Source organism: Galleria mellonella, unplaced genomic scaffold (assembly GCF_026898425.1).
Source record: "Galleria mellonella isolate WM207_F2 unplaced genomic scaffold, CSIRO_AGI_GalMel_v1 utg171, whole genome shotgun sequence".
NCBI classification, from domain to species: Eukaryota; Metazoa; Arthropoda; class Insecta; order Lepidoptera; family Pyralidae; genus Galleria; species Galleria mellonella.
This window is the reverse complement of record NW_026442014.1, coordinates 2,520,865-2,547,249: the sequence shown is the minus strand read 5'-3', so window position 1 is coordinate 2,547,249 and position 26,385 is coordinate 2,520,865. Positions and strand designations below refer to the sequence as shown.

Sequence of the window (26,385 nt, the reverse complement as noted above, 5' to 3'; positions counted from 1 at the left end):
ACCCCATTCATTCGTGTGGGTGTCATAAAAGCGACTAAGGGAACTTAATGATAAAAGGATGAATAGTATCCCTTTTAAAACATCACCAAAAGCCTAACTGCGATTGCCAATCCGCCTGCCAAGTTTGGCACCTACTGGCAACTACTAAAACCCCTCTTATAGGGAAGGCCTATGTTCTGCAATAGACGGATAACGACTGATAAGTGTCACATTGCTATGATATTACTTCATGTTCATTTATTTATTGTTTCTAGTTTATTTGTCCTATAACATCATGTTCATTTATTCTTTATTGTACACAAAACATACTGATAATCACAATTCATTATAAACATAATGTACAAAGGCGAGCTTATCTCTAATAAGAGATTTCTTCCAGCAATACCTTTTCATGTAAATTGTGTTATTTTAAAAATAAAAATAGGTAGTCATACGATCTGCATATATTGTATAAACACATAAGATATTTATTGTTTGTAGTTTATTTGTCCTATTACTTTATGTTCATTTATTTATTGTTTGTAGTATATTTGTCCTATTACTTTATGTTCATTTATTTATTGTTTGTAGTATATTTGTCCTATTACTTCATGTTCATTTATTTATTGTTTGTAGTATATTTGTCCTATTACTTTATGTTCATTTATTTATTGTTTGTAGTTTATTTGTCCTATTACTTCATATTAATTTATTTATTGTTTGTAGTTTTTTTGTCTTATTTTGTGGGATTCTTTAAAAAAGGGTATATTAAAGTTTCTTCAGGGTCGGCAATGCACACGTGACACCCCTAGTGTTGCAGGTGTCCATAGGCTACAGTGACCGTTTATCAACAGATGAGCTGTATACTTGTTAGTATAATAAAACATCTTTGTTACAATACTAGCGGTCCATTCCGGCGTCGCACGGGTGGACATTTTCACATTTAAAAAAGCGGCCATTAAGGTTACACACGCGACGAAAGCTTAAAAATGAAGTAACTTCTCCCGTTTTCCCAATATTTCCCTTCACTGCACTGCTCTGCTCCTATTAATTGTAGCGTGATGAAAAGTATACTATAACCTGCCCAGGAGTATAAAGAATAATTGTACCAAGTTTCGTTAAAATCCATCGAGTAGTTTTTGTTTCTATAACGAACATACATACAGACAGACAGACAGACAAAAATTTACTGATTGCATTTTTGACATCAGTATCGACCACTAATCACCCCCTGATAATTATTTTGGAAATATATTTCATGTACAGAATTGACCTCTCTACAGATTTTTTATAAGTATACATTTATTTTTGTACTGATACGTTTCTAGGTAAGCATGTTAGAAAACTGTAAAGATCGCCTAGTTGCTTAAATAAATAAATAAGTATTCTAACAGATAAAGTAAACAATTTTCTATAAACAACATCACAAATTATAGAAACACATAAATTGTATCATCAACTTTATGTCCTTCGAATTAAGGTACAAAGTGAATATGAGATACGTCATATGAGAAGGAAATGCAATATTTTCCCTTTATTTCTCGCTGGCAAACTTCCTTAATTGAGTTCGACTTGAAAAAGAACCCTCCGATCCCTAAGGGACTGCATAACAATCTCTCAATATAGCCGAAATCTAGTTAACTGTGTCTGATTCGCGAACTTTCTATCGCACAATGGAAGGCGGGAGGTCGTGACTGCGACCCTTCTATCGTCTCCGAGCCACGACCGTGGACCACATGACTCATGAGCGTCTATACCAACCATTCAACCTATTTGACTTTATTACCACGACTTCAACTGTTGTTGGCCTTTTGTATCAACTTCAAAAAAGGGAGATTATGATTCTTACGGTATGCTTTGTATATGTGTATATTTTTTTATACAACTTAGAATGGCAAAAAAGCTGACGGCCCACCTGATGGAAAGTGGTATCCCTCACCTATAGACGAACAGTGGGTACCATGGACGTAACATAATACACTCTTATACATATGGTACCCCTTATGCGTTACCATATAAATATTATATATGTTTTTTTTTAATAGATGATAATAGAATGGTAACCCCGCCTGCGCTATAGGTATACACTGGCAGGGCACCAGCGAGGGATGACAGGTGAAAATGAAGCAGGTCAATTAGCCCATCGTGACGAATTTCACTAGAATTAATCACGATGCTTTCCAGGGGGAACCGCGTGGAGGTCGATCTAATATGTTATATTGCTAGCAATGAGTTAGTTAGATCGTATTACTAACAATCCTTTTTTCCCAATTATATACGTTTATAACATGACTTCTATATATGTTATATGATATCTCCACCCATTCTAAGCCAATTTTAATTAATTTTTTTTTTAAATGAAAGCTACAACTGAATCAATATAATGAAAAGATATTGACTTTGTCAACTCACCAGAGGGAGACTTTGTACAAAAGTCGATTGCTTGGATACCTCTGTCCCATTCGTGTTTCAACTGGGAAGCAGTCATGCTTGCATGGCTGTGTTTCGGTTTGAAGGGTGGGATATGGCGTGAATTTACAGAGTACAGAGGAATAACATCTGAGTCCTCAGGAATGGCAACGCATGGGGGGTATCATGGGCGAAACAGTTTACTCTGTTATGTCCATGGTACTGCTCATGTCTATAGTCGACGGTTACCACTTTCCATCGGGTGGGCCGTTAGCTTGTTTGCCATTCTAAGTTGTATAAAAAAAATAAAAAAAAAATAAGAAATATAATGAAATATTGATGAAAATGACAACTTAATGTTGCTTTAACACTTATAGATATTAATTTCTTCTTACCTTTAAGACGAGCAATTGCAACAACTAGTTTTGTCCCGTGACTTTACTCACGTGAGTCGTTATATAAAATATCCTGCGTTCTAAGTTTGAATTTAATGTCCTATCCGTGTACTAATTTGAATTTCAATTTGTTCAGTAGTTTTTGCATAAAATAGTTACAAACATCTGTACGTCCTCACATATTTTCGAATTTATAATTGTAGTAAAACTACAATTAAATCGGAAAATATATCCCTTCCTTACCCGTGGGTGTCGTAAGAGGCGACTTAGGAAACTTAATGGTCGAGAGATAGGGAGCAGCTCTTAAAATATCCCTAAAATCGAATATAACAATTGCGATCCCGCCTGCCAAGCGTGGCAACTGTTGGCAACTCCTCCACTCCTACCCGCAATACGCGGGAGGCTTATGTTCAACAGTGGATAGTAAAATACATAATATAAGAACTTCTTATTATTTTTCTACCTTTTTTTTTCTTTACAATAAAATGTTTGACTGGTAGAATACTCCTACCAAAAGATTACCGTCGACTTCGATTTGATTCAATACAAATACATACAATAAATATAAAACTCGCCCGTACACTTGCCCGGGTGGTGCTTCGCTCAGCAATTGTCTGTAAATCGCTGGTGCGAACTAACTAGTAACGACCCACCCAATTTAAATAACAACAAAAAGTACTCAAATCACTTCGGATTTAGTCCGAGTTCATTCTGTAGGCGGACTTTTAATGGAGCGTGGTGCAAGATACAAGAGGCAGCGGCTTTATTAAAAGATTTTTTTTATTATTTAAAAAAAATAAAATATTTAATATAGGTTTTTTACCAAGACATTATAAAGTTGTAAAGGGAGTCAGTGGATGCAAGTGGCTCAGGACGGTTCCTTATGGCAGTTTATGGGTGGACCTATGTCCAGCAGTGGACGAATAATAGCTGAAATGATGACGATGATGGTGATAAAGTTAAATATACAAAGAACACCTTTAACTTTCCTTTTAAATACACTTCCTCCACACATAGAAAATCAACTTCCAGCAGCGGTATTTCCAAATTGATACGCCATTGATACATTCAAGAGCATATTCCTTCTTAAAAGGTAAATACTCATGCAAATTCCTAGTTATGCGAATGCTTATGGCCAGTAGCTTTCCATCAGATAAACTGCATGCTTGTTTGCCTTTGCTCGTTTGTGTCATAAAAAATATAAAAGCATGTAAAGTCGAATTTATGACAATATTTCTTTTATGTGTAATGTTTAAATAATATTTAGATAGATAACAATTCAGGTTTAATTCATATCATACCTTCATCATCATCACCGCCATTGTTTATCCACTGCTGAATCCATCTAATCCGTCCATAGACTGCAATAAAGAACGTTCCAGAGCCACCTGCATTCACTGACTCCCTGCAATGCATTTGAGATCATTCTACACTGACTTTGTCCGTACAGATTCGCCACTCAATCGGTTGTTGGTTTTTCGAGCTATGTGACCATATCACATGTATATTAAGAAATGCATATATGTTAATTAAATGCTGTTAATTATTTTAAAGGATTAAACAAAAATATTATGTAACTTATTTTTTGAGACGACAATTTTCTGTTAACAGCAGACTACCTAGTGACTGCCCAGATAAAAAGTAAATCTATTTTTAAAGTATTCACCACCTAGACTTAATTGCTTCTCCTACATAGATGACAGATTAAATTTATTTCTGGATTAAGGCAAGGACTAGACTTTAATAACGTTCACTCGACTAGTAACGATCTACAATATACTAATTTCAGCGATCATAATTGGTTTCATTCGAGCTATTTATGGAATCGTTGGAGAAAGGCTAACAACTTCTTGGCAAATCTCTTTTCAATAATCGTAATTTTATTTTCATAATTAAACAATTAATTTTAAATTTTCGCATTATATTAACACAGTTAATTGCGTCTCAATACGAAATATTATATTTTTTATAGTCCAACAACTTTTTTTGTACACTAAATTATATTTTTATAATGCATTTTTTATAGTCCACACATGGATATGAATAGTGCAACTTTAACTAAACATTTCTAATGATGTGAACACTTAATTCAGTATTGAATAAATGACAAAAAACTCGAGTAAATTAAAGAGATCCTAAATTGACAATTGTTCTAGTTAAAGAGTTAATAATGTTCTTAAAACTAAGAGAAGATAAGGAGAGAAGAAATTGAGGGAAATAGAAGAGATAGAAGACATGAAGTTGTAAAACATTAAGTTTTTTTTTATACAACTTAGAATGGCAAACAAGCTGACGGCCCACCTGATGGAAAGTGGTAACTGTCGCCTATAGACATGAGCAGTACCATGGACATAACAGAGTATACAGTTTCGCCCATGATACCCCCCATGCGTTGCCATTCCTGAGGACTCGGGTGTTATTCCTCTATACCCAGTAAATTCACGCCATATCCCACCCTTCAAACCGAAACACAGCCATGCAAACACAACTGCTTCACGGTTGAAACACGAATGGGACAGAGGTACCCAAGCAATCCAATTTTGTTCAATGTCTCCCTCTAGTAAGTTATTTGTCTTAACTATCAATCAACAGCCAAATCCACTATATTCATAAAACTACGTTTATAAAATGAGCATCCGGTAAGAAAGGATTTTTGAAGAAGTCAAAAGAAAGACACGACCACACGAGTGCAAAGCCATGGGCTACAGTTAGTGCTGTAACATGATATAAAAATTTTTAGAACCGAACCTGTGATCAAAAACTATTCCCCATAGCAACAGACGCTCGCTCTTGTATTCTAAGTCGGTTCACGTGGGAGGTTGTATAGCTACATGTGAACCGACCAACGCATCTGCATTGGGGTCGTTGACCCCGCACGTTTAGTTTATAACAACCACTGTGAGAAGGTCACAGCGTCTTGCCAGTTTGGCACGGCGAACGTTTATTTGAATTTTGTATTAGCAAGTTTAGTCACTGTCTTTTCCTTCTGGAGCCGGTTTTGAATAATTTCCCAGTCATTTTTACGAAATCATTACTCATTTGTTAGATATTTGAATAGGTTTGTGTTGTGATTCAGAAAGAGTCATAGTTTTAATTTAGACGTATCGGGGGCGGGGGGGGGGGGGGTTGTTAGTAATGCGGACTACCAATCACATTGCTAGCAATATACCCCATGAGGTCATGTTGAATTCCAGGTACATTCATTACGACATTAACTGACCTGCCTTTTCATTCTCACCTATCATCCCTCACTGTCATCTATTAAACTGTCACCATTGTCATCTATTAAAAAAAATTAAGTTAATATTATAAAATATAAATACATTTTTTTACATGATACTTCAGCTGATATCCCACTTGATGACGAGTATCTTAAGACATCTAGAAGCATGAATAGTACCATGACGATAAAAAAAATCTTATGATACCCATAGGACCCTTCATGCGTTACCATTCCTCTATTATCATATCATATAATTCACCTTAACCATGGTGTTATTTATTTTATTTATTTAAAAATTAATTGCTCACTTTCACTTACAGTTTCCCAAAACATATAGTGGGTCCTAGGTTCATATTACAAAACATAAAAATTGTAAACAACATTCAGAAAATCAATCTAATTTGTCGTTAAAAATACCAATATTTAGCTGCTGAGCAGTCAGAAAACTGAGCACATTGAAATATCGTCATAGTCGTAGAATACTGACGGATCTTTATATGTAATTTTTGTCAAATCCGTCAGTATTCTACGACTATGACGACTTTATATATAATCTTTGTCAGATCCATCAGTATTCTGCGACTATGACGGTATGTGCCCGTACCCTGTAATTTAACTACCATATTCCAACCTTCAAACCGAAACACAGCCATGCAAACAACTGCTTCACGGTAGAAAAACAGATGTAACAAAAGTACCCATACAGATGAGTTTCATACAATCTCCCTTCGGTTAATATAAATTTAAAGTTTGATGTACAAATTAAAATTCCAAATTGCTTATTTGCATTTATTACGGAAATGACAGACTCAGCCGCTTCCTTTCAATGATGATATTGATATAAAACATTTTGATATAAATTAAATTCAAATATTTCTGTAAAAAGTGACATAAATAAAAGATTAAAATCTGAAACGGTAAATTTGACATTTGTATCTGCATGCCTTTATTAATTAGTTTTAATAACAACTATTACAGCTAGGTTAGTCAGAAGTCGGTAAAAATCAGTGGATGCTAGAGTGGCGGCCTTGTATGAGCAAACGCAGTAGGGCGACCCCCCCACTAGATGGAGTGACGACCGCAAATGTATTGCAGGGAATCAGTGGATGCTGGTGGCTTATGACCGTTCTTTATGGCAGTCTATGGGGGAGGTCTATTTTCAACACTGGACAGTTAACGGCTGAATCGATAATGATGATGCCATGTGGTCCTGGCATAAGAATAGGCCACCCCTTACTTTCCTATGGGTGTCGTATGTGGCGACTAAGAGAGGACTTGAGGAGGGATGGGTAGCAGCGTGCTTTTAAAACATCTCCAAAGCCAATCTCATCTGCGGTTGCCAATCCGCCTGCCAAGTGCGGCAACTACTAGCACCCCCCCCCCCCTCCAAAGGGGAGGCTTATGTTCAGCAGTGGACAGTTAAAGGCTGATATGATAATGATGATGTTCTCTATTAATAATTTTCAATTGTCTTTCAACCTATTAATAATTTACAAGGTGTTTTGTATAACGCGCCTTATAAAATATGGCGAAGTTTGAACACAAATTGTAGGAAACCTCTAGCCCATGTCGATAATGTGATACCTAGCTCTGTAATTATATAGTTGAAGATTGTATCATAATTGCTACACGTAAGCCTTCGTCTAACGTAGTTCCTGATGCATATATAATATGTATTAACATGTTTTGTATTAACAAAACGGTTCATATTTAGATATATTTGATAAACATATTTTTCTCGTTAGCGGAATCCTTGTCTTTTTTTTTATACCACTGAGGTGGCAAACAAGCATACGGCCCACCTGATGGTAAGTGGTTACCGTAGCCTATGAACACCTGCAATACCAGAGGTACTACGTGTGCGTTGCCGACCCTGAAGAAACCTCTTTACTCCCCTTTTGAAGAACCCCATGGTGTAGTCTCTTGGAAAAACCAGAAATTGTCTACGAGAATTAGTTAAATACTAGCTATATACCGCGGCTCTACCCGCGAAAACTGGTACATAAAATATTCTATGTATTAAGCTAGATTATACATATGTATTAACATGTTTTGAATAGTATTAGAACAGTTTATATTTAGATATATTTGATAAATATATTTTTTCTTATTGGCAGTATCCTTGTCTACGAGGATTAGTTAAATACTAGCTATATACCGCGGCTCTACCCGCGTAAACTAGTACATAAAGTGTTCTATGTATTAAGCTAGAATATAACTTATACGTATACTAAAATTTCATTCGAATAGCTATTACAATAGCTCACAAACGAAAATTGTATTTAGCTTTATGTATTTTTTTTTTATCATTTATGTTATCTCGCTTTTATTTTGTATATGTATGTTGTAATTTGTGTGCTGTAAGTAATGCAAATAAATTATCTATCTATCTATCTATGTTTTTACTCTGTCACTGCATGTATACTTTACAATTAATTATTACTTAGTATATGTATACTCATTTAAGCTACTTGTACCATATTACCGTAGTTGCATATTGTTAGTAGATAACCTGCTTGTAAATTATAAGCAGAGGGCTAGACAAGAAAAAAGTTAGAGTAGGCACATATGATTTATATATTTATTTGATTGTATTGCAAGTATTTTAAATAAATAAAAAATATTTTAGGTATTTGTATTTAAAGTGTGTTTTTATATATGTATGTTGTAATTTGTGTGCTGTAAGTAAGTAATGCAAACAAATTATCGATCTATCTATCTATTTAAAAAAAAATATTCTCTTTTTTTAATCAATGTCATTAAGTCCGTAATAATGTGAACGTGAACGTGTAAACTTCTCTCGTACAACCTGTGGTCCTGAAACAGAACAAAGTATCCGGTCTTATAAAGAGATCTTGATTACAGTGTACATTGGCTGTTTGGATCATTAGTTAACTAACTTTAATTAACAAACGTCTAAATGGGCGATCTGAAAGGACGGACGGACATGTTGATAGTTTGCTTGCTAGTCCGCTAATTAGATATCGGATAGATAATGACTGTTTCATACAAATATGTAGAGAAATTTTTTCTTTTCTATAAAATAATACAGTAATTTAATTTAAATTTTAACTAATTGTACACCTAAAAGTTATTTTTACGCGTACTAATACTTATAATAAATCTGTAGAAAGGTCAATTCTGTACATGAAATATATTTCCAAAATAACTATCAGGGGGTGATTAGTGACCGATACCGATGCTAAAAATGCAATCAGTAAAATTTTTGTCTACCTGTCTGTGTGTTCGTTATAGAAACAAAAACTACTCGACGGATTTTGACGAAACTTGGTACAATTATTCTTCATACTCCTGGCTAGGTTATAGTATACTTTTCATCACGCTACGATCAATAGGAGCAGAGCAGTGAAGGGTAATGTTGGGAAAACGGGAGAAGTTACTCCATTTTTAAGCTTCCGTCGCATGTGCAGCCTTAATGGCCACTTTTTTAAATGTAAAAATGTCCACCCGTGCGACGCCGGGACCGACCGCTAGTACATGAATAAAGTTGAAAAGATATTTTTTTTTACTAAAGCATATAATGTTTCTATTTTTCACCATATTTTTTAGAGAGTGTTTTTATAATATTTTCCACAAACTTTGGTTACTTATTCAATTTTTTTTAATATAGCATGACGTGACCACACCAGCTTGAGAGAACACAGAGACAACATTGTCTATGAATACGGTCAACCAAAAAGAGAATGTTTTACTCTCAACTTGTCTATTATAAACAAACAATCATATTTTCTTTCCTCTTTATAATATTAGTATATAGACTACATATGTCCGTGTCTTCGTTCGCATAACCACGATAAAAACTAGTATGTCTTCCTCCATAACATGTGAATGCCAAATGTAACGACAACTGCATAAGCTGTTAAGACACGAGGAAAAACAAACAAACTTACCTACACGTTTATAATAGATATTAGTAAGGATTGTTTGTGAGTCATAAATCTTTGCATGCAAATGTAACATTACAACGAATGGCTTATCTCAGAAGGGCGCGACTCTGATTTCTCTGTGTACACAAGAATTAAGCAGTAGTCCAAACACAACATGTGAGAGCATAAAAAAATATCGACAGTAATAAATTTTATAACGCAGCCAATAATGCGTTGAAATTCCGGTAATTTCATAATTTCTCGGAATTTTAGACTCAATTCTTAATATTACATTCCAATACCGAGACTACAAATTCGTAGGACATATTAGATTTTAATTCAAATATTTAAATTTAGAACATCAGCTTTAAAATAATTTTGTTTCATTATAAATTTTAATACTTGTGTGATCCCAGCATAGAATAGCTAACCCTTCCTTTCCCTTCAGTGTCGTAAAAGGTGACTGTGAGGAATGGGCAGCATCACCAAATGCTAACTAGGGTTGCCAACCCGCCTGCCAAGCGTGGCAACTACTGGCAAAACTCTCCTTAAAGAGATGACCAGAAGACTCTGCAGTGGACAGTTGTAATATAGTTTTAAATCAACTATTTTGTTATAAAACTTCTTGTGGTGAATGGTGTTACTGTAGTTAAGCTTAATTAAATAAATATTGTGGTAAATCCTATAGATTGTCTAGTACACATCGTACAAACTCTGTTTTGTTTTACTTGAACTACTGGATACATTAATTTAACTGTGACATTGCTAAGGGTGCGTACACATTTCTTCGATAAGGCATCTTGATATTCTATGGCTATGCGCCGTGTAAGGAACGGAATCTTTATATGCAATCGTGCAAAAATAACCAGCATTTTTCAATTTTATTTATTGCCTATAGTCCTGTGTTCTAAGGTTCCGTAAACATTTCTAAATTGTACTTTTAAAACGGCTTAAAAATATATGTACATATTTGTTTAAGATATTCACAGAATGTGGTTTATTGAAAAAAAAAGTAAATACTAAAATTATTTCACATATCACTATTTAAATTTTTAATACATCACTATCATAACAGCCATATGTTCACCGCTGGACATAGGCCTCTCCCATGGAGGTGTAGCCAGTAGTTGCCATGCTTAGCAGGCGGATTGGCAACCGCAGTTAGGCTTCAGAAATGTTTTAAGGGGGACGCTGCTGCCCATCTTTCGCCGTCCTTAGTCGCTTCTTACTACATCCACAGGGAATAAAGGGACCGAAATAATAATGATGGTAATAATAATATTTATCTTGACTTCGTTTCCGAGATTTATCTTTGACCATGTAGTAGCCTCGCTACGCTGCAACCCTTCGCACAAGCATTCAGAGGGTAGGAATAAAAACATAATAATGACATTGCTGTCACTCTCCTATGCCGACACATTCCGACCCAGCCTCATTCTTGTCCGTGCGCTCGCGCCGACTGCACAAGCTTATAAATATATAAACTAAAAAAAAAAAAAAAAAAATGCCTAAACGCAAACGCGAAGAATCGAAAGAGGAACGTTGGTCAAGAAAAATGAAGAAATATGAAGCGAAGCTTCTTAAAACACAGTGTCGTAATACTAAGCGTATTGTTTACTCCAGCGATGAAGATGATGTACATATCGAAGGTGATTATTATCACAAATTTATTTCTCGTTGAATTCTTCGAGATATAATTTTTTTAATCCCGTTGTATTCTTCGGGATCAATTATGATCGTTGGCATATTTTGCACGATCGAACTTACCCACATATTGTTTTATTTTATTTTTTCCTTGACTAAAAATTCGTTATTGAGTTTATTATAAATAAATTATTACAATGAATATTACTTAATATCATTGTTAGTGAAGGAGAAGTGTTTGTTATTTAAATTAAAAGAAATCCTAGTGAATTTGAGGATTAATACGTAACATTCGTTTCCAGAACATCCGGTACCTGGAGAAACTGAATTGTTTAATGTGGGTAATATTTCAAGCGAACAGCAAGAAATTTTCTCGGATCTTGACTCGTACCAAGACCTTCCTCCTAAGGAAGTACCCTTAACTGTAACTGAGAATAATGAGGAAGTCGCAGAATGCATTGACTCGGAATTATTACAAGCCTTAGGAGAAAATGAATCGGAAATTACTGAATATGGTGATGAAATATATAAAGATATAGCAACAAGGTTCCAAAAAATTTTAATAGAGGGCTTAAGAAAGGAAAATAGAGAAGAACTTATAAAGAAATATCTGTTTCCTAAAAATTTACCGTTCTTAAAGGCACCCACTCTAAACCCAGAGGTCCATGCTATGCTTCCTGAGCCTTGCCGTCTCCGCGATAAACGTTTGATTTGTAAACAAGATCAGCTCGGACGTGCACTATCAGCCCTAGGAAAGGCCATGACGGCTCTTTTAAAGAAAGACCCTGTTATATCCGAAGTTATTCGCATATTGAGCGATACGGGAAAACTTATCGCAGACTCCCACTACGCAGAAACAGACACCCGTCGGTCAGTCATCATTCCATTAGTAGACAAATCTTTGGCCGATACTTTTAAAAACCGGAAGAGAGATACTTTCTTATTCGGAGAGAGTTTATCTGAAGTAGTGAAGGAATCTCGAGGAATTAAGAAGACTAGTCAATTAATTCAAGCTACAGCCTCTTCTTCCAGCTCTGGTTTAAACTTCAGGGGCCCATCGGCTCGACCACGTCAGTGCGCCAGTCAAACCAACTCGCAACAACGAGCCGGTGGGCACAAAACTTCATATGCGAATCGGCGACGTGTAGTCGCCGCACCGGCGCCACACAGTCGCCGTCCGCAACCACCGCCGCCGCCGCCAGCGCGGCGCCAACCAGTCTACAAGCCGCGACCAGCAGCCGATCGGTCGCGGAATTAAATACAGAATCTCAGGTATATGCAGGTCGCTTGAAATATTTTTTACACGCTTGGCGTTCAATTACAAGCGATAACTTTATTTTAAATTCTATTCAAGGATATTCAATTCCATTTATTACTATACCAGAACAGAGTCCAAGTGAATATCCAAAACGTATTTTTTGTTCTAATGAACGAATTGCACTTAAAAAACAAATTCAACATTTGATAAAATTAGGGGCCATACAAAAATGCAATCCTGTTAAGGGACAATATTTATCTGACATATTTTTAGTGCCAAAGAGTGACGGTAGCATGAGGTTTATATTGAACCTTAAAAAATTAAATAAATATGTTCGTGTCGAACATTTTAAGATGGAAGATATTAGGACGGCGACAAAACTAATAACTGAAGGGTCTTTTATGGCCAATATTGATTTGCAGGATGCTTATTTTTTAGTCCCAATCCATGCTAGCCATAAAAAATATTTACGATTTTATTTTGAAGGAATACGAATTCACTGCACTCCCGTTTGGATTATGTTCTGCGCCTTACATATTTACAAAAATTTTACAGCCCGTTATGACTCACTTAAGAGCTCGTGGTTTTAAATCAGTACGCTATTTGGATGATATACTTTTACTAGGAGACTCGAAAGCGATTTGTTTGAATAATATAAGTAATACTAAAGAATGCCTTACAAGCTTAGGTTTTGTAATAAATTATAAAAAGAGTAGTTTGAAAACAAGTACTTCGTGTACTTTCCTAGGATTTGTTCTCGATTCCAAGTCGATGACTTTGCAATTACCCGATCGAAAAAGAAATAGTATACTCAAAAATTTAGAGATGTTACTCACTACTAAATCTATACGCATTCGAGAATTTGCGCGAGTTCTCGGTTCCCTTACTGCTGCATGCCCTGCCATTTCCTATGGATGGCTACATACGAAGTCACTAGAAAGAGCTAAATATATGGCACTTCAGCGTAATGCAGATAATTACAATGCTTTTATGGCTATTCCAAATAAATTGCACGATGATTTGATATGGTGGAAAAATCATATTCTAATAGCTAGTAATCGTATTAGACAACATAAATATGAAATGGAACTATTTACTGACGCTTCATTGACAGGATGGGGTGCCGCCTGTCACAATGAGAAGGCTGGTGGTTTGTGGTCTCGCATTGAGCGTACTAACCACATAAATTATTTAGAATTACTAGCCGTTTATCTCGGACTGAAATCATTCGCTAACACAAAAAAAGATTGTGATATTATTTTGCGTGTCGACAATACAACAGCGATCTCGTACATTAATAGGATGGGCGGAGTTCAATACCCGCATTTAAATCATATTGCAAATATAATATGGAAATGGTGCGAGGAAAGGAGAATATTCATTTTTGCTTCATATATTAAATCTACATTAAATACTGAAGCCGATAGAGAATCGAGGAACCTAAATATTGATACTGAATGGGAATTAGCGTCGTATGCATTTTCAGAAATAGTATATACATTTGGTAAACCAGATATAGACCTTTTTGCATCTCGTGTTAATACTAAATGCCCTAAGTACATATCGTGGAAAAGAGATCCCGATGCTTATAATATTGACGCTTTTACTTTGGACTGGTCTACTTATTTCTTCTATGCATTTCCTCCTTTCGCTATAATATTAAAGGTACTAAACAAAATTATACATGATAGAGCTACAGGCATAGTGGTTGTACCACAATGGCCATCACAGCCTTGGTACCCCCTTTATAAATCATTATCTGTAACGAAACCTGTAACTTTTAGACCTAATAAATATCTCCTTATCTCTACTTTCAGTTCAGTTCACCCGCTACATGGTCAACTTTTCTTGGTAGCGAGCGTGTTATCCGGGAAGGATTTTCCAAGCAGGGAGTACCAAAAGCAGCTGTAGATGTTATGATCTCTTCCTTGTCTCGGAATACTATATCGCAGTATAATTCCAGTCTAAGAAAATGGTGGGAATATTGTAATCAGAATCATTGTGATTTTTATGAAGTTAATCTCAGTTCCCTGCTAATTTTTTTGACAGAATGTTTCCAATCAGGGTCATTCTACGGAACCTTAAATAATCATAGATCTGCTATTTCCTTAATTTCTAGTAATAATATTGGTCATAATGAAAAGATAAAACGTTTTTTCAAGGGTATTTTCAAATTGAAACCCGTTTTCCCCCGTTATATTGTTACGTGGGATACTAACATTGTACTTAATCATTTGGCCAATCTCTCAAACGATTCGATTAATTTAGAAATGTTAAGCAAAAAACTAGTGATGCTGTTAGCTTTGGCAACTGGGCAAAGAACGCAAACATTGTCATTGATAAAAATTTCAAACATTACTTATTACAATGACCGCATAGTTATAGCTATATCAGATTTAATTAAAACTTCAGGTATTGGTCGTCGCCAACCGGTATTGAATCTACCGTTTTTTAATTCTAGACCTAGTATTTGCCCAGCTGCCACACTTAAGTTTTATGTAGCATCAACTTCTTTTGTAAGACCTAATGATGTGGACCATTTAATTTTAACTAGTAGGAAACCATATAAAGCCGTCTCATCTCAGACGTTAGGGCGTTGGATAAAACTAACTCTTCAAGAGAGTGGCATTGATACTTCCATATTTGGTGCCCACAGTACAAGGCACGCTTCTACCTCTGCCGCTTCACGTGCAGGCCTAAGTGTCGATGTCATTCGTAAGGTTGCTGGTTGGTCTGACCAATCAGCAGTATTTGCCAATTTCTATAATAGGCCAATTATTGATACCACTTCTAACTTATTGATTAATTAGATAATAATAACCATGTTTTCAGTTTATTTAGGATATAATAAAGAAATGTACACACTGATTAAATTTTGTTTTTTACTTTTTATTTATTTTTAATTTATTTAATTCTTTTGCAACATTGATAAAAACCTCTGAACATCTACATGGTCAAAGATAAATCTCGGAAACGAAGTCAAGATAATTAAATGATCAAACGAACTTACCTAAAGTGAAGTTCGATCAAAATTATCTTGACTTCGTTGAAGAGATTTAAGGTCCCTCCCACCTCTGCTTATAAAACCCAAATTAATATCAATGTTGCTAGCAGTTACTACCTTATGCTCTAAATAGAATGAGGCTGGGTCGGAATGTGTCGGCATAGGAGAGTGACAGCAATGTCATTATTATGTTTTTATTCCTACCCTCTGAATGCTTGTGCGAAGGGTTGCAGCGTAGCGAGGCTACTACATGGTCAAAGATAAATCTCTTCAACGAAGTCAAGATAATTTTGATCGAACTTCACTTTAGGTAAGTTCGTTTGATCATTTAAAAATTTATACATAAATAAACGTGTAATCTCTGTCCTATTCGTGTTTCAACCGTGAAGCAATTGTGTTTGCATGGCTGTGTTTCGGTTTGAAGGGCGGGATATGGCGTGAATTTACTGGGTACAGAGGAATAACACCTGAGTCCTCAGGAATGGCAACACATGGGAGGTATCATGGGCGAAACAGTATACTCTGTTATGTCCATGGTACTGCTCATGTCTATAGGCGACGGTTACCACTTTCCATCAGATGGGCCGTCAGCTTGTTTGCCATTCTAAGTTGTATAAAAAAAAAGTTATACAATTAGAGAAGACGGAATTACCAATCCATATTATTAATAAGCCTAGTAAACTGCACTAAAGAATAACCAAAGATGTCGATATTGTTATTCATATTAATTTAGACTAATTATTATTACCTTATTTGTGTGTGACATTGTTAATATGTAAAATTGTTTTTTTGTGATTTTGCACTTGTACAGTCTTAAAATCTTATCATATTGAACACAATGCAATATTGTTATTGAATAAATTGAATTGAATTGAATTGAATGAATGTAATTATTAAATAAATACCAGGCTCGGGGCATTTACTTATTTTTTTACATTTTTCAAAACTAAAGGACAGAAAAAGAAAATAAATGGATGGAGACTTCTAGATGGAGTCTTATTTTTTAACTGCAAAATAATTGAAACCTTCTGTTAATGGACGATGCGCACGCAATACCACACTTTTATAAATTAACTTCAATAATTTTGACATAATTCTCCCCATTTATAAACGATCTCAAAATGGCGGTAGTACTTATTTCACCAGTATTTTTTGCGTCACGTCTTTTTTTTTATATCCCATAAGGTTTGCTCCGATGTTAGTCTCGTATATTCGAAGTTTTTATCAAAATTTACTGGTTGGTTTTTCGAACACAAAGTTAATTAAAAAAAAAACATAATTAATTTAAAAAAAGAACATAATTGCATTTAATTTTTATCCATTCGTTGAGTACCATGAATCTTAATTAATATTATAAATGTTAAATAGTTAAAGTAATATGAAAAAAGTTTGCTATATTTAGTTATATATATATATATATATATATATATATATATATATATATATATATATATATATATAACTAAACCTACCTTTATCTATATATTTCAATCTGTATTTATGTTACTGTATTTCACTTAAATTATTCAATTGTCATTGCATATTTTTGTTTATAGTGCAATAAAGAGTTCAATAAATAAATAAACTCTTAAAATACATTCACAATTTTAAATTTAATAAAACTACCTTAAACAAATTACTTACCAGTACATTACAACAAGTTTCAACACTATAAATACCGGTTGCAGAAACCAAAAAGGCACAAAAGGAAACAATTAATTAACATAGCCTTACGCAAACTTTATCTACCACTATTTAAACAGGAATGCGCTTGTAAATGCGCAATATGGCTTCTAAATAATCGAACTCTCTAAGCTGTTCATGGGAAGCAAACACGCTATCTACCCTTTGTAGTCGAAGAGCCTGCGACATAAATCCTTGATTAGCATATTAAAATATTAATTAATAACACAATAAGTAAAAGAATCATACTTGTGATCCGAACTTGATACACATCAAGTTTCATTTAAATCAAATACACATCAATCAATCAAATTTAGTTCAAGTGTTTCAGCACGACTAAGTAACATTTTCAAAATTTTATATTTAGAATACTGATAGCAAAGAAGTAATAACCTACCTAATAGAATTAAATTCCAAATGAGGGAATCGCAAATATTAGTCGAGTACTATCGTTGTGGTGAACATATCTAATACTCGACCTATTCATATTTCTCCAAGCATTAGTAGTGCTACCATTATTTTTTACATAAATGTTTGTATTGATGGTATTTACCATCCACGATTAGTTTGTAAAAACTGTCATAAAGTTTTCAAATATTTTAAATATGGTCATAAAATATGACGTAATTTATTATCTTTGCAATGATTTCAACTAAATACAAAAAAAAAAATGGCACACATTAAATACAAATACCTAAAATATTTTTTATTTATTTAAAATACTTGCAATTCAGTTAAATAAATCATATGTGCGTACTCTAACTTTTTTCTTGTCTAGCTCTCTGCTTATAATTTACAAGCAGTTTATCTTAACAATATGCAACTACGTTAATATGGTACAAGTAGCTTAAACAAGTATACATATACTAAGTAATAATTAATTGTAAAATATTCATGCAGTGACAGAGTAAAAACATAATGCGTCACCTTCTCATGGCCTTTTCTAGACAACTGGAGAAAATCGTGCGTTTTATTTCTTCTAAATTGGTATTTTATAAAAATGTTGGGACACTTGACACGACACGACGAACTTATGAACATTATAATAGAAGGTAAGATAGAAGGAAGGAGGGGTAGAGGGAGACCGAGACACAGTTACATCAGGCAGATCAAGGAAGGAGTTGGTGTCGTGTCGTATCAAGAGGTGAAGAGACTCGCTGAAAATCGTAGTGAGCAGCAAGAACTCCACCGACAAGAGCGCAGCTCTTAAATAGGATAGATAGATAGGTACTTTTATATAAATACTTGTATACCAATTTAAGAGAAATAAAATTCCAAATAAAGCTCTACACCAAACCATCTGGCCAGTATGATAATAATAAGCTAATATCTACCTCTTATCTTATTGTATGTTCCCGGCATACCCCACCCCTTTCTTCCCCGTAAATGTCATAAGAGGCGGCTAAAGTAGAGCGAAAGATAGGCAGCAGCGTTCCTCTTAAAACATCTTCAAAGCCTACCTGCGGTTGCCAATCCGCCTGCCAAGCGTGGCAACTACTGGCAAAATCCCCAAGGGGGCTTATATTCAGCAGTGGACAGTTAAATTCTGATATGATTCTGATTAGATTCTTATGGGGAAGGATTAATGTCCAGTGAAATGCCAATAGGTTTGAGTTGACGATGAAATTACATATAATTTATTCGAAGACACATACTACAAGCTTAACACGACAAACACATCATGATTATGAATATTAATAAAGCAAATATGTATGTGATTGGAATCAAATACAGAGGCAATTGGATGCATACGTCATATAGTCTCTACTCATTCATACATTTTTCTTTTTATACAACTTAGAATGGCAAACAAGCTGACGGCCCACCTAATGTAAAGTGGTAACCATCGCCTATAGACATAAGCAGTACCATGGACATAACAGAGTATACTATTTCGCCCATGATACCCCCCATGCGTTGCCATTCCCGAGGACTCAGGTGTTATTCCTCTGTACCCAGTAAATTCACGCCATATCCCACCCTTCAAACCGAAACACAGCCATGCAAACACAACTGCTTCACGGTTGAAATACGAACGGGACAGAGGTACCCAAGCAATCGACTTTTGTACAAAGTCTCCCTCTCCATACATTTCATTTAGTTTTTTATTTCATTAACTGTGCCGTCTTAGCAGCATTTGATTAGTTTTCTTTTTTCTGAAAATATACTTTTTATTTTAATGAGACAACATTATGAATTGATATATGAACAATATATTATATATATATGTGTGTATATATATGTATATTTATGTAATTCATTCTTATTTTTATATACATGATATTTAGAATGATATGCATTTTATTAGGTTACTTGTTTTGTATTTACTGTAACCGACTTGCGCCATCTACCTTTCTGTCTGTACTTATTTACTATTTATACCGGGTTGTCTGCAGGAGATTGTTTTTTTTAAAGAGTTTATTATTGTTATTTTATTTTATATTTATATATTGCGATAAGAAATCATTTCTCCCCTAAAAACCTTAATTATCACATTTTATAACAGTGCAACTGTTAAAATGTGATCCTTGTACCTAGCAGCAACATTCCTTTCTTATTTATAAACATATATACATTTTTACTATAATACAACCTCTCAAATAGACAGACAACCTGATAAAGTGATCACGCGTTCGCTACAAGGGTTTCCAATTGCTACAGATCCCTAAAATGACCGTTATACGTGACAATTTAGTATACTATTCACAGCGTCCAATTACTCTTGATCCCTGAAAGTTGCTTTAATATCCTCATTCACATACTCGTGCCCTGTAGGAGGAGGGACGGGGGAGTGCAAGCAAATTTGGTCGGATTATTATGTTTTGACGGTGGAGATTGGACGGCGAGCGACACGAATCGTTTTTCGTGCCGAATCCTACCACAATGGCGGTCGACGACCATATAGATGTGTTCATAGATGACGTATCCATTCCGTATTGGTTTCTATAAGGGCTTCTAAATTCAAAACTGTATTCCGAGAATATCGTAAGATGGAAACATAGAATACCAATTGTTAATTAATATTATTTATATTACCTTACTGGGGTAATTCTTTTTTTCCTTAAACTTTATGTTCTCGTAAATTTTTATACGACAATTTTTTGCTATTTTAGTTTTGCTATTAAAGGTCTAGCTGGTTTTTTTTTTGTTTTTTTTCCTGAATAATATATTTATTTATATATTGTTATATCCATTCAAATCTACTGGGATAATTTATATTATTAATAGGATATTAAACTCTATTTGTTTCTTCGTCTATGTGTTCCTTTATTAATTTCAGTACTCAAAGTTCAAGAGGTGTACCGAGGTACAAGGAATATGACAAAGTCTATGTTAGTGACAAAGGAAACCGGGAGTGGAAATTGGAAATATACGTATATTATAAGAAGGAACTTAGAGTAATAGGGCCGTGAAGGGGAGCTAAAAGAAAACTACATACATACATATATATCTGTCACGCCTGTCACCCGGGTAGGCAGAAATAATGGAACGCCAAAGGCTTCGATTTAAACAAACCTCTTTCGGTTCTTCCACATTCATCAATATTTTCATACACGCTCACCGGTTACGGGTACATTTAATTTGGCCCTTCTTCGGTCGACATACGTCCATCTAAAATGGCCCCTATTGACATCTCCATTAATTCTTACTCGATAAATCTCTTTTATAATTCTTCTTTCATCCATCCTCTCTAAATGCCCAAACCAAAAACTAAAAGAAAACTATAGAAAAATGTATCAATTTTGGATTTGCAATATAATAATATCATCATCATCATCATCCCAGCCATTATCTGTTCACTACTGAACATAGGCCTTCCCAACAGACTACCACAAGGAATAGTCCTGAGCCACCTGCAACCACCGACTCCCTGCAATATAATGATATAAAAGCTATAAATAATATATGTGATTCCACAATCTAAGAGGGATACAATAACATTAATAAAATTGCTTTCTTTTTACCGCAATATACTTCGGTAAAGGAACACGACAAGATGTTTTTTTTTATTAGTTAAACTAAGAACGATCCTGATTTATTGTATTACTTCTTAACGGCTCTTATTCATTCTTAAGTTTTGTATAGCATTTTGATTGAAGAGGAATATTGGGCTACTTTCAATCCGGGTCACGCAATATTTTTATAACTTGACATTATTAAAACTTTAACGTTTACTTTTATGTCAACACTCACAGCTATCGGTAAGCCGTTTAAATTTTATTTATACGCGTTTATTGCGGCCTCCTTCACTCCTGCTTTGTGGTTGTGGCGTATCATACGCATGAGGCGTTTTGCCAACGGCTGTCATTTCCCATTACAGTTTGCATGGACGCCTCTATTCGCTAGTTCGCCTGACCCGGCAATTTCACTGAATTTCACGCTACAATTACTATTATTACGTAGTAAACACTACTGCGGTAACGGTGTTCCGTTTGGTATAACTGTACAGTATCGAAATGTGTTCTAATATCTAATTAGAAAGTTTTATATTTATTTAAATTTATTTGTATGCCACATTGTTAAAGGAAATGGCAGATTTAAATAGGAATTATGTTAGCGCACGTAGAAACGAAAGTAGAAATATGAGAACTATGCTGGGTCCGGGTTCTAGGTCTCGTCAAAGAATTTTATAAGTCATAAAATGGTACGGACTCACCTTGACTGCAGATTTAGCGTAGGTGGTATACGCTCAGGATGCACCTGGTTTCAGGAAGCTATGCCACGTGAATATCATAATGGCGTCGATCGAAGTTAGGCTTTTGGTGATGTTTTAAGAGGTACGCTGCTGTCTATTCCTCGAGCATTTCGTACCCTTAGTCCCTTAGGAAAGGAAGTGGTGCCTATTCTATGCTGCAAATACGCGGAACTAGGGGGGAAGGGATTGTTAGCAATGGAGTTTGACAGCCCCATTGCTAGCAATATATCATATATCAGGTCGACCTCCGCGTGGTTCCCCCTGGAAACCATCGTTTCTGACGTGACTGACCTGTTTCATCCTCGTCTATCATCCTTCACTGGTGCCCTATCAGCGTTTACCGATAGTTCGGGTGGGGTTACTATTTCATTATCACCAATAAAAAAAAATACACGGAACTGAACTGTCACCAGATATTCTATGCCTGATTCCTTATAAAACAGGGTACTCTAGCTTAAACGTCAGGTGATTGGTTTGATTATGAGGAACTTGTTATTATTGTTATTATATTTAAAGAGATATGTCTTGGTTTTTTTAATTTTAAGTCTTAATTGTGTGTAGACTGTTATTCTATCTCTGACATAAGCTTTGAAATGTGTGTAAGTTTGAAAAACTCGTATCGCATCGTAATAAGGTTTATTTTCCTACGTTTGCATTTGTTATAAAACTGGTGGCCAAAATTTATGAAAAATTATACAAGGTGAAAACGTAATCATTAGCGTCCTTTTAAGCGAGTGTTCTGCCCGTGAAATTGAATATTTCTCCTAAAAAAATGTGGGTCGGAAAACAACGAAATTAATTTTGAGCCTTGCGTAATAATACAGTTCATCCAGCTGTCAAGTTAGTAACATGGAAGGCTTGGAGGAAAAGGGATTATTAGTAATGGGTCTTACCACCTCAGTCGGGGAAGGGGGGGGAGGGGATTATTAGTAATGCGGATTACCAGTCTCATTGCTAGCAATATACCCTGTGAGGACAACCTTCACGTGGTCTCCCCTGGAAACTATCGTGCTGGATTCCTGTTGTATTCATCACGATGATCTAACTGCCCTGCCTTATCATTCTTACGTATAATCTCTCACTAGTGCTCCGCTAGCGTATACCGATAGTACAGGCTGGACATGAGCTCCATGCCGAGGTTTACCCAAGAGACTACAGCATGGAGTCTTCAAAAGGGGGGTAAAGAGGTTTCTTCAGGGTCTGCAACGCGCGCGTAAGACCTCTGGTATTGCAGGTGTTCATAGGCTACGGTAACCACTTACCATCAGGTGGGCCGTATGCTTGTTTGCCAACACAGTGGTATTAAAAAAAACATAGTCCTCCCCCATAGATTAGGAGGTTATGCTAATTGTTTCCATACTTGGAAAGCAGATCAGCAATCGCAGTTAGGCTTTGATATTTGAAAGGAACGCTGCTGCCCATACCTGAATCCCGAAGTTCCCTTACTCGCCTCCCACTACTACGACACCCGCGACAAAGGAAGGCGTAATCCATTCTAGCACTGAATCCATTCTATGCCGGGACCACACGGTCCCGGCATAGAATGGATCCAGTGCTAGAGCAAAAACATTGTTTTGTATATCAATATTACAGGTGCTTGTCACATTGTTACAAACATGAGTATATTTATAATAAAATACCTTCTAGTTCTATTGCACTTTTTGCTGTCCCACACATTTGCTTTTTTCGTCTACTTCACATTAAACGTCTGAATCATTGACCTTATACTTATTCAAGCGTAGGGTTGCCATATTAAATATCCAATAAACAAAAGAAATTTATTTGGTATTATTTACCAGAGGGAGACTTTGTACAAAAGTCGATTGCTTGGGTACCTCTGTCCCATTCGTGTTTCAACCGTGAAGCAGTTGTATTTGCATGGCTGTGTTTCGGTTTAAACCTGACAACACATGATAACACCTGAGTCCTCAGGAATGGCAACGCATGGAGGGTATCATGGTCGAAACAGTATACTCTGTTATGTCTATGGTACTGCTAATGTCTATAGGCGACGGTTACGACTTTCCATCAGGTCGGCCATCAGCCTGTTTGCCATTCTGAATTGTATAAAAAAAAAGGCAAATCCGTTCTTATTATGTATACTACAACCATGAAAATCGCCTGTATCCGCCAGTAGGATAACGTGCAGAACTTATTTTATACAAAAGTCAACATGGACTTCAACTTTATTCTATTCGCAGCAGAAATATCAGGGGGCCAACCATGAAATGAAATTCCGTAGTTTCGGACTCAATTTCGCGTTTTTATTCGTACATAAATTAGCCCAGTAAATGGAGCTTAACATTTTGTTTGTCATAAATCCTACCAAAAAGTCCAAAAGAATATTATTTTAATATTTTTAATGTTTTTAAGTGGTAAGTATTATGTAATTTTAACATCAAATTTGTGTTTCGTTCGGCTCCGAAATTTCGGAAAACATTTCATAGTAGGCCCTCTGCTGTCAACCAGGAAGGTTAAAAAGCAGTATTTTGTATAATCCAATTTATCTATCCAATCCGTCGAATTGAATTAACATCTAGCATTGAAGACATAATATTGATACACTATATAGTGTTTCATCGGCGGATTATACAAAATTAATCGATATGATTCAACTTAAGTGGCTCTTTTAATACCCCAGTTGTCCTTTGGCCTATGAAGTTTAACGGATAAGCTAAAACTATAAAATTACAAATCTATAATAAATACTTATAATAAATCTGTAGAGAGGTCAATTCTGTACATGAAATATATTTCCAAAATAACTATCAGGCGGTGATTAGTGATTGATACTGATGCTAAAAATGCAATCAATAAAATTTTTGTGTCTGTCTATCTGTCTGTATATTCGTTATAGAAACAAAAACTAATTGACGGATTTTAACGAAACTTGGTACAATTAGTCTTCTTACTCCTGGGCAGGTTATAATATACTTTTCATCACGCTACGATCAAAGGAGCAGAACAGTGAAAGGAAAACATCAAAACCACTGAACCGTGAGGAAGGACATAGGCTACTTATTTTACGAAAAACGACGGAAACGCGAACGAAGTCGCGGGCAACAGCTAGTCTTTAATAAGGAAAATCATCTTTCGAATATTCGTTCCATTTCATTTGAATCGTTTCGTTTCGAATTTCGAACATTCTTTTTTTAAATATTCTGCGGTTTTGTCAGTTAGACACTATCTAGATATATCGTCATAGTCGTAGAATACTGACGGATCTGACGAATATGACATACAAAGATCCGTCAGTATTCTACGACTATGACGATGTGATGATAACCCTAGTCGCGTAGGCAGTCTGCGGCTGTGAAATGCGGCGGCCGGCGTAGAGTCACGGCCGCACAAGGCCACCGCGGCCGTTACACAAAAGCGCCGATTAACTCCCAAACTATTCCGAGTAGAGGCACTGTCGTAAAAATTACTATTGACCGTCTTGCATAATTTTTAATGTTTTTACTCGGAAGGCAAGAACGAGACATTACTATGCCTATATATAACACGCTATAATTAGATTACAAAAACACTATTATAATAACCAAATCAGTTTTTAACAGTCCGCTATTACCACGCTTGGCAGGCGAGTTAGCAACCACAGTTAGGCTTTTGGTGTTTAAAAAGGGACATTGCTCCTAGAACATTAAGTTCCCTTAGTAGCCTCTTATGTTACCCACGGAAAAGGAAGGGATAGAAAATTCTATTCCGAAACCACACGGCAAAAATATTATACCTACCTACCTAATTTCTATTTCAGGGACTAACAACCCCATTGCTATATCAGTTCTAATACGGGCTATATCAGTTCGACCTCCACGCGATCCCCTCTGGAAACCATTGTGGTTAATTTTTTGCGGAATTCATGGGGTAACTGACCTGCTTTCATCCTCACCTAGCATCTCTCACTGTGTATCGAAAGCGTGAGCGGTACGATTCTAGCATCGTCTTTTAAAAAAAAGCTTAGCTATAGTTTTCCACTAGTCCACTTGATGGATTTTCTTACATAATTCATCTCATACATTCTACAGAATCTGGTATATAGTACTAAATTACAACCTTACATTGTATAGATAGAGCATCGAGCCTCAAAAACGGGTAAAATTTTTGTAAGGTAATTGTCAAATTAGCCGACTCGTTTTTTTATCAGTATTCTATATACTTACGTATAAAATGTATCTTAACTTATTATTTAATTAATAAAATGAGT

At 35.4% G+C, this 26,385-nt stretch overlaps 2 protein-coding genes across 3 annotated transcripts; both read left to right on the top strand.

Moving 5' to 3' along the window:
• Positions 1-11,178: 11,178 nt before the first annotated feature.
• LOC128200225 (uncharacterized) lies at positions 11,179-16,101 on the top strand. Of its 2 annotated transcripts, XM_052892929.1 has the most exons (3): positions 11,179-11,542; positions 11,840-12,809; positions 14,613-16,101. In XM_052892929.1, the coding sequence occupies exons 1-2, from the start codon at positions 11,398-11,400 to the stop codon at positions 12,793-12,795; spliced, it is 1,101 nt and encodes a 366-aa protein (XP_052748889.1). In that variant the 5' UTR covers positions 11,179-11,397; the 3' UTR covers positions 12,796-12,809; positions 14,613-16,101. The 2 variants fall into 2 exon arrangements, with proteins under 2 accessions (XP_052748889.1, XP_052748888.1); XM_052892928.1 differs by lacking the exon at positions 14,613-16,101 and having other exon boundaries at positions 11,840-12,813.
• LOC128200238 (uncharacterized) lies at positions 13,567-14,706 on the top strand. Its single transcript, XM_052892967.1, has one exon. It carries the CDS (start codon positions 13,567-13,569, stop codon positions 14,704-14,706), a length of 1,140 nt encoding a protein of 379 aa, XP_052748927.1.
• Positions 16,102-26,385: the final 10,284 nt, after the last annotated feature.

Bases quoted from the DNA above. Each gene is read 5' to 3' on its own strand.
- LOC128200225 (XM_052892929.1), top strand. From the start codon at position 11,398: ATGCCTAAACGCAAACGCGAAGAATCGAAAGAGGAACGTTGGTCAAGA. The intron at 11,543-11,839 runs GTGATTATTATC...ATTCGTTTCCAG, and splicing joins AGATGATGTACATATCGAAG to AACATCCGGTACCTGGAGAA.
- LOC128200238 (XM_052892967.1), top strand. From the start codon at position 13,567: ATGACTTTGCAATTACCCGATCGAAAAAGAAATAGTATACTCAAAAAT.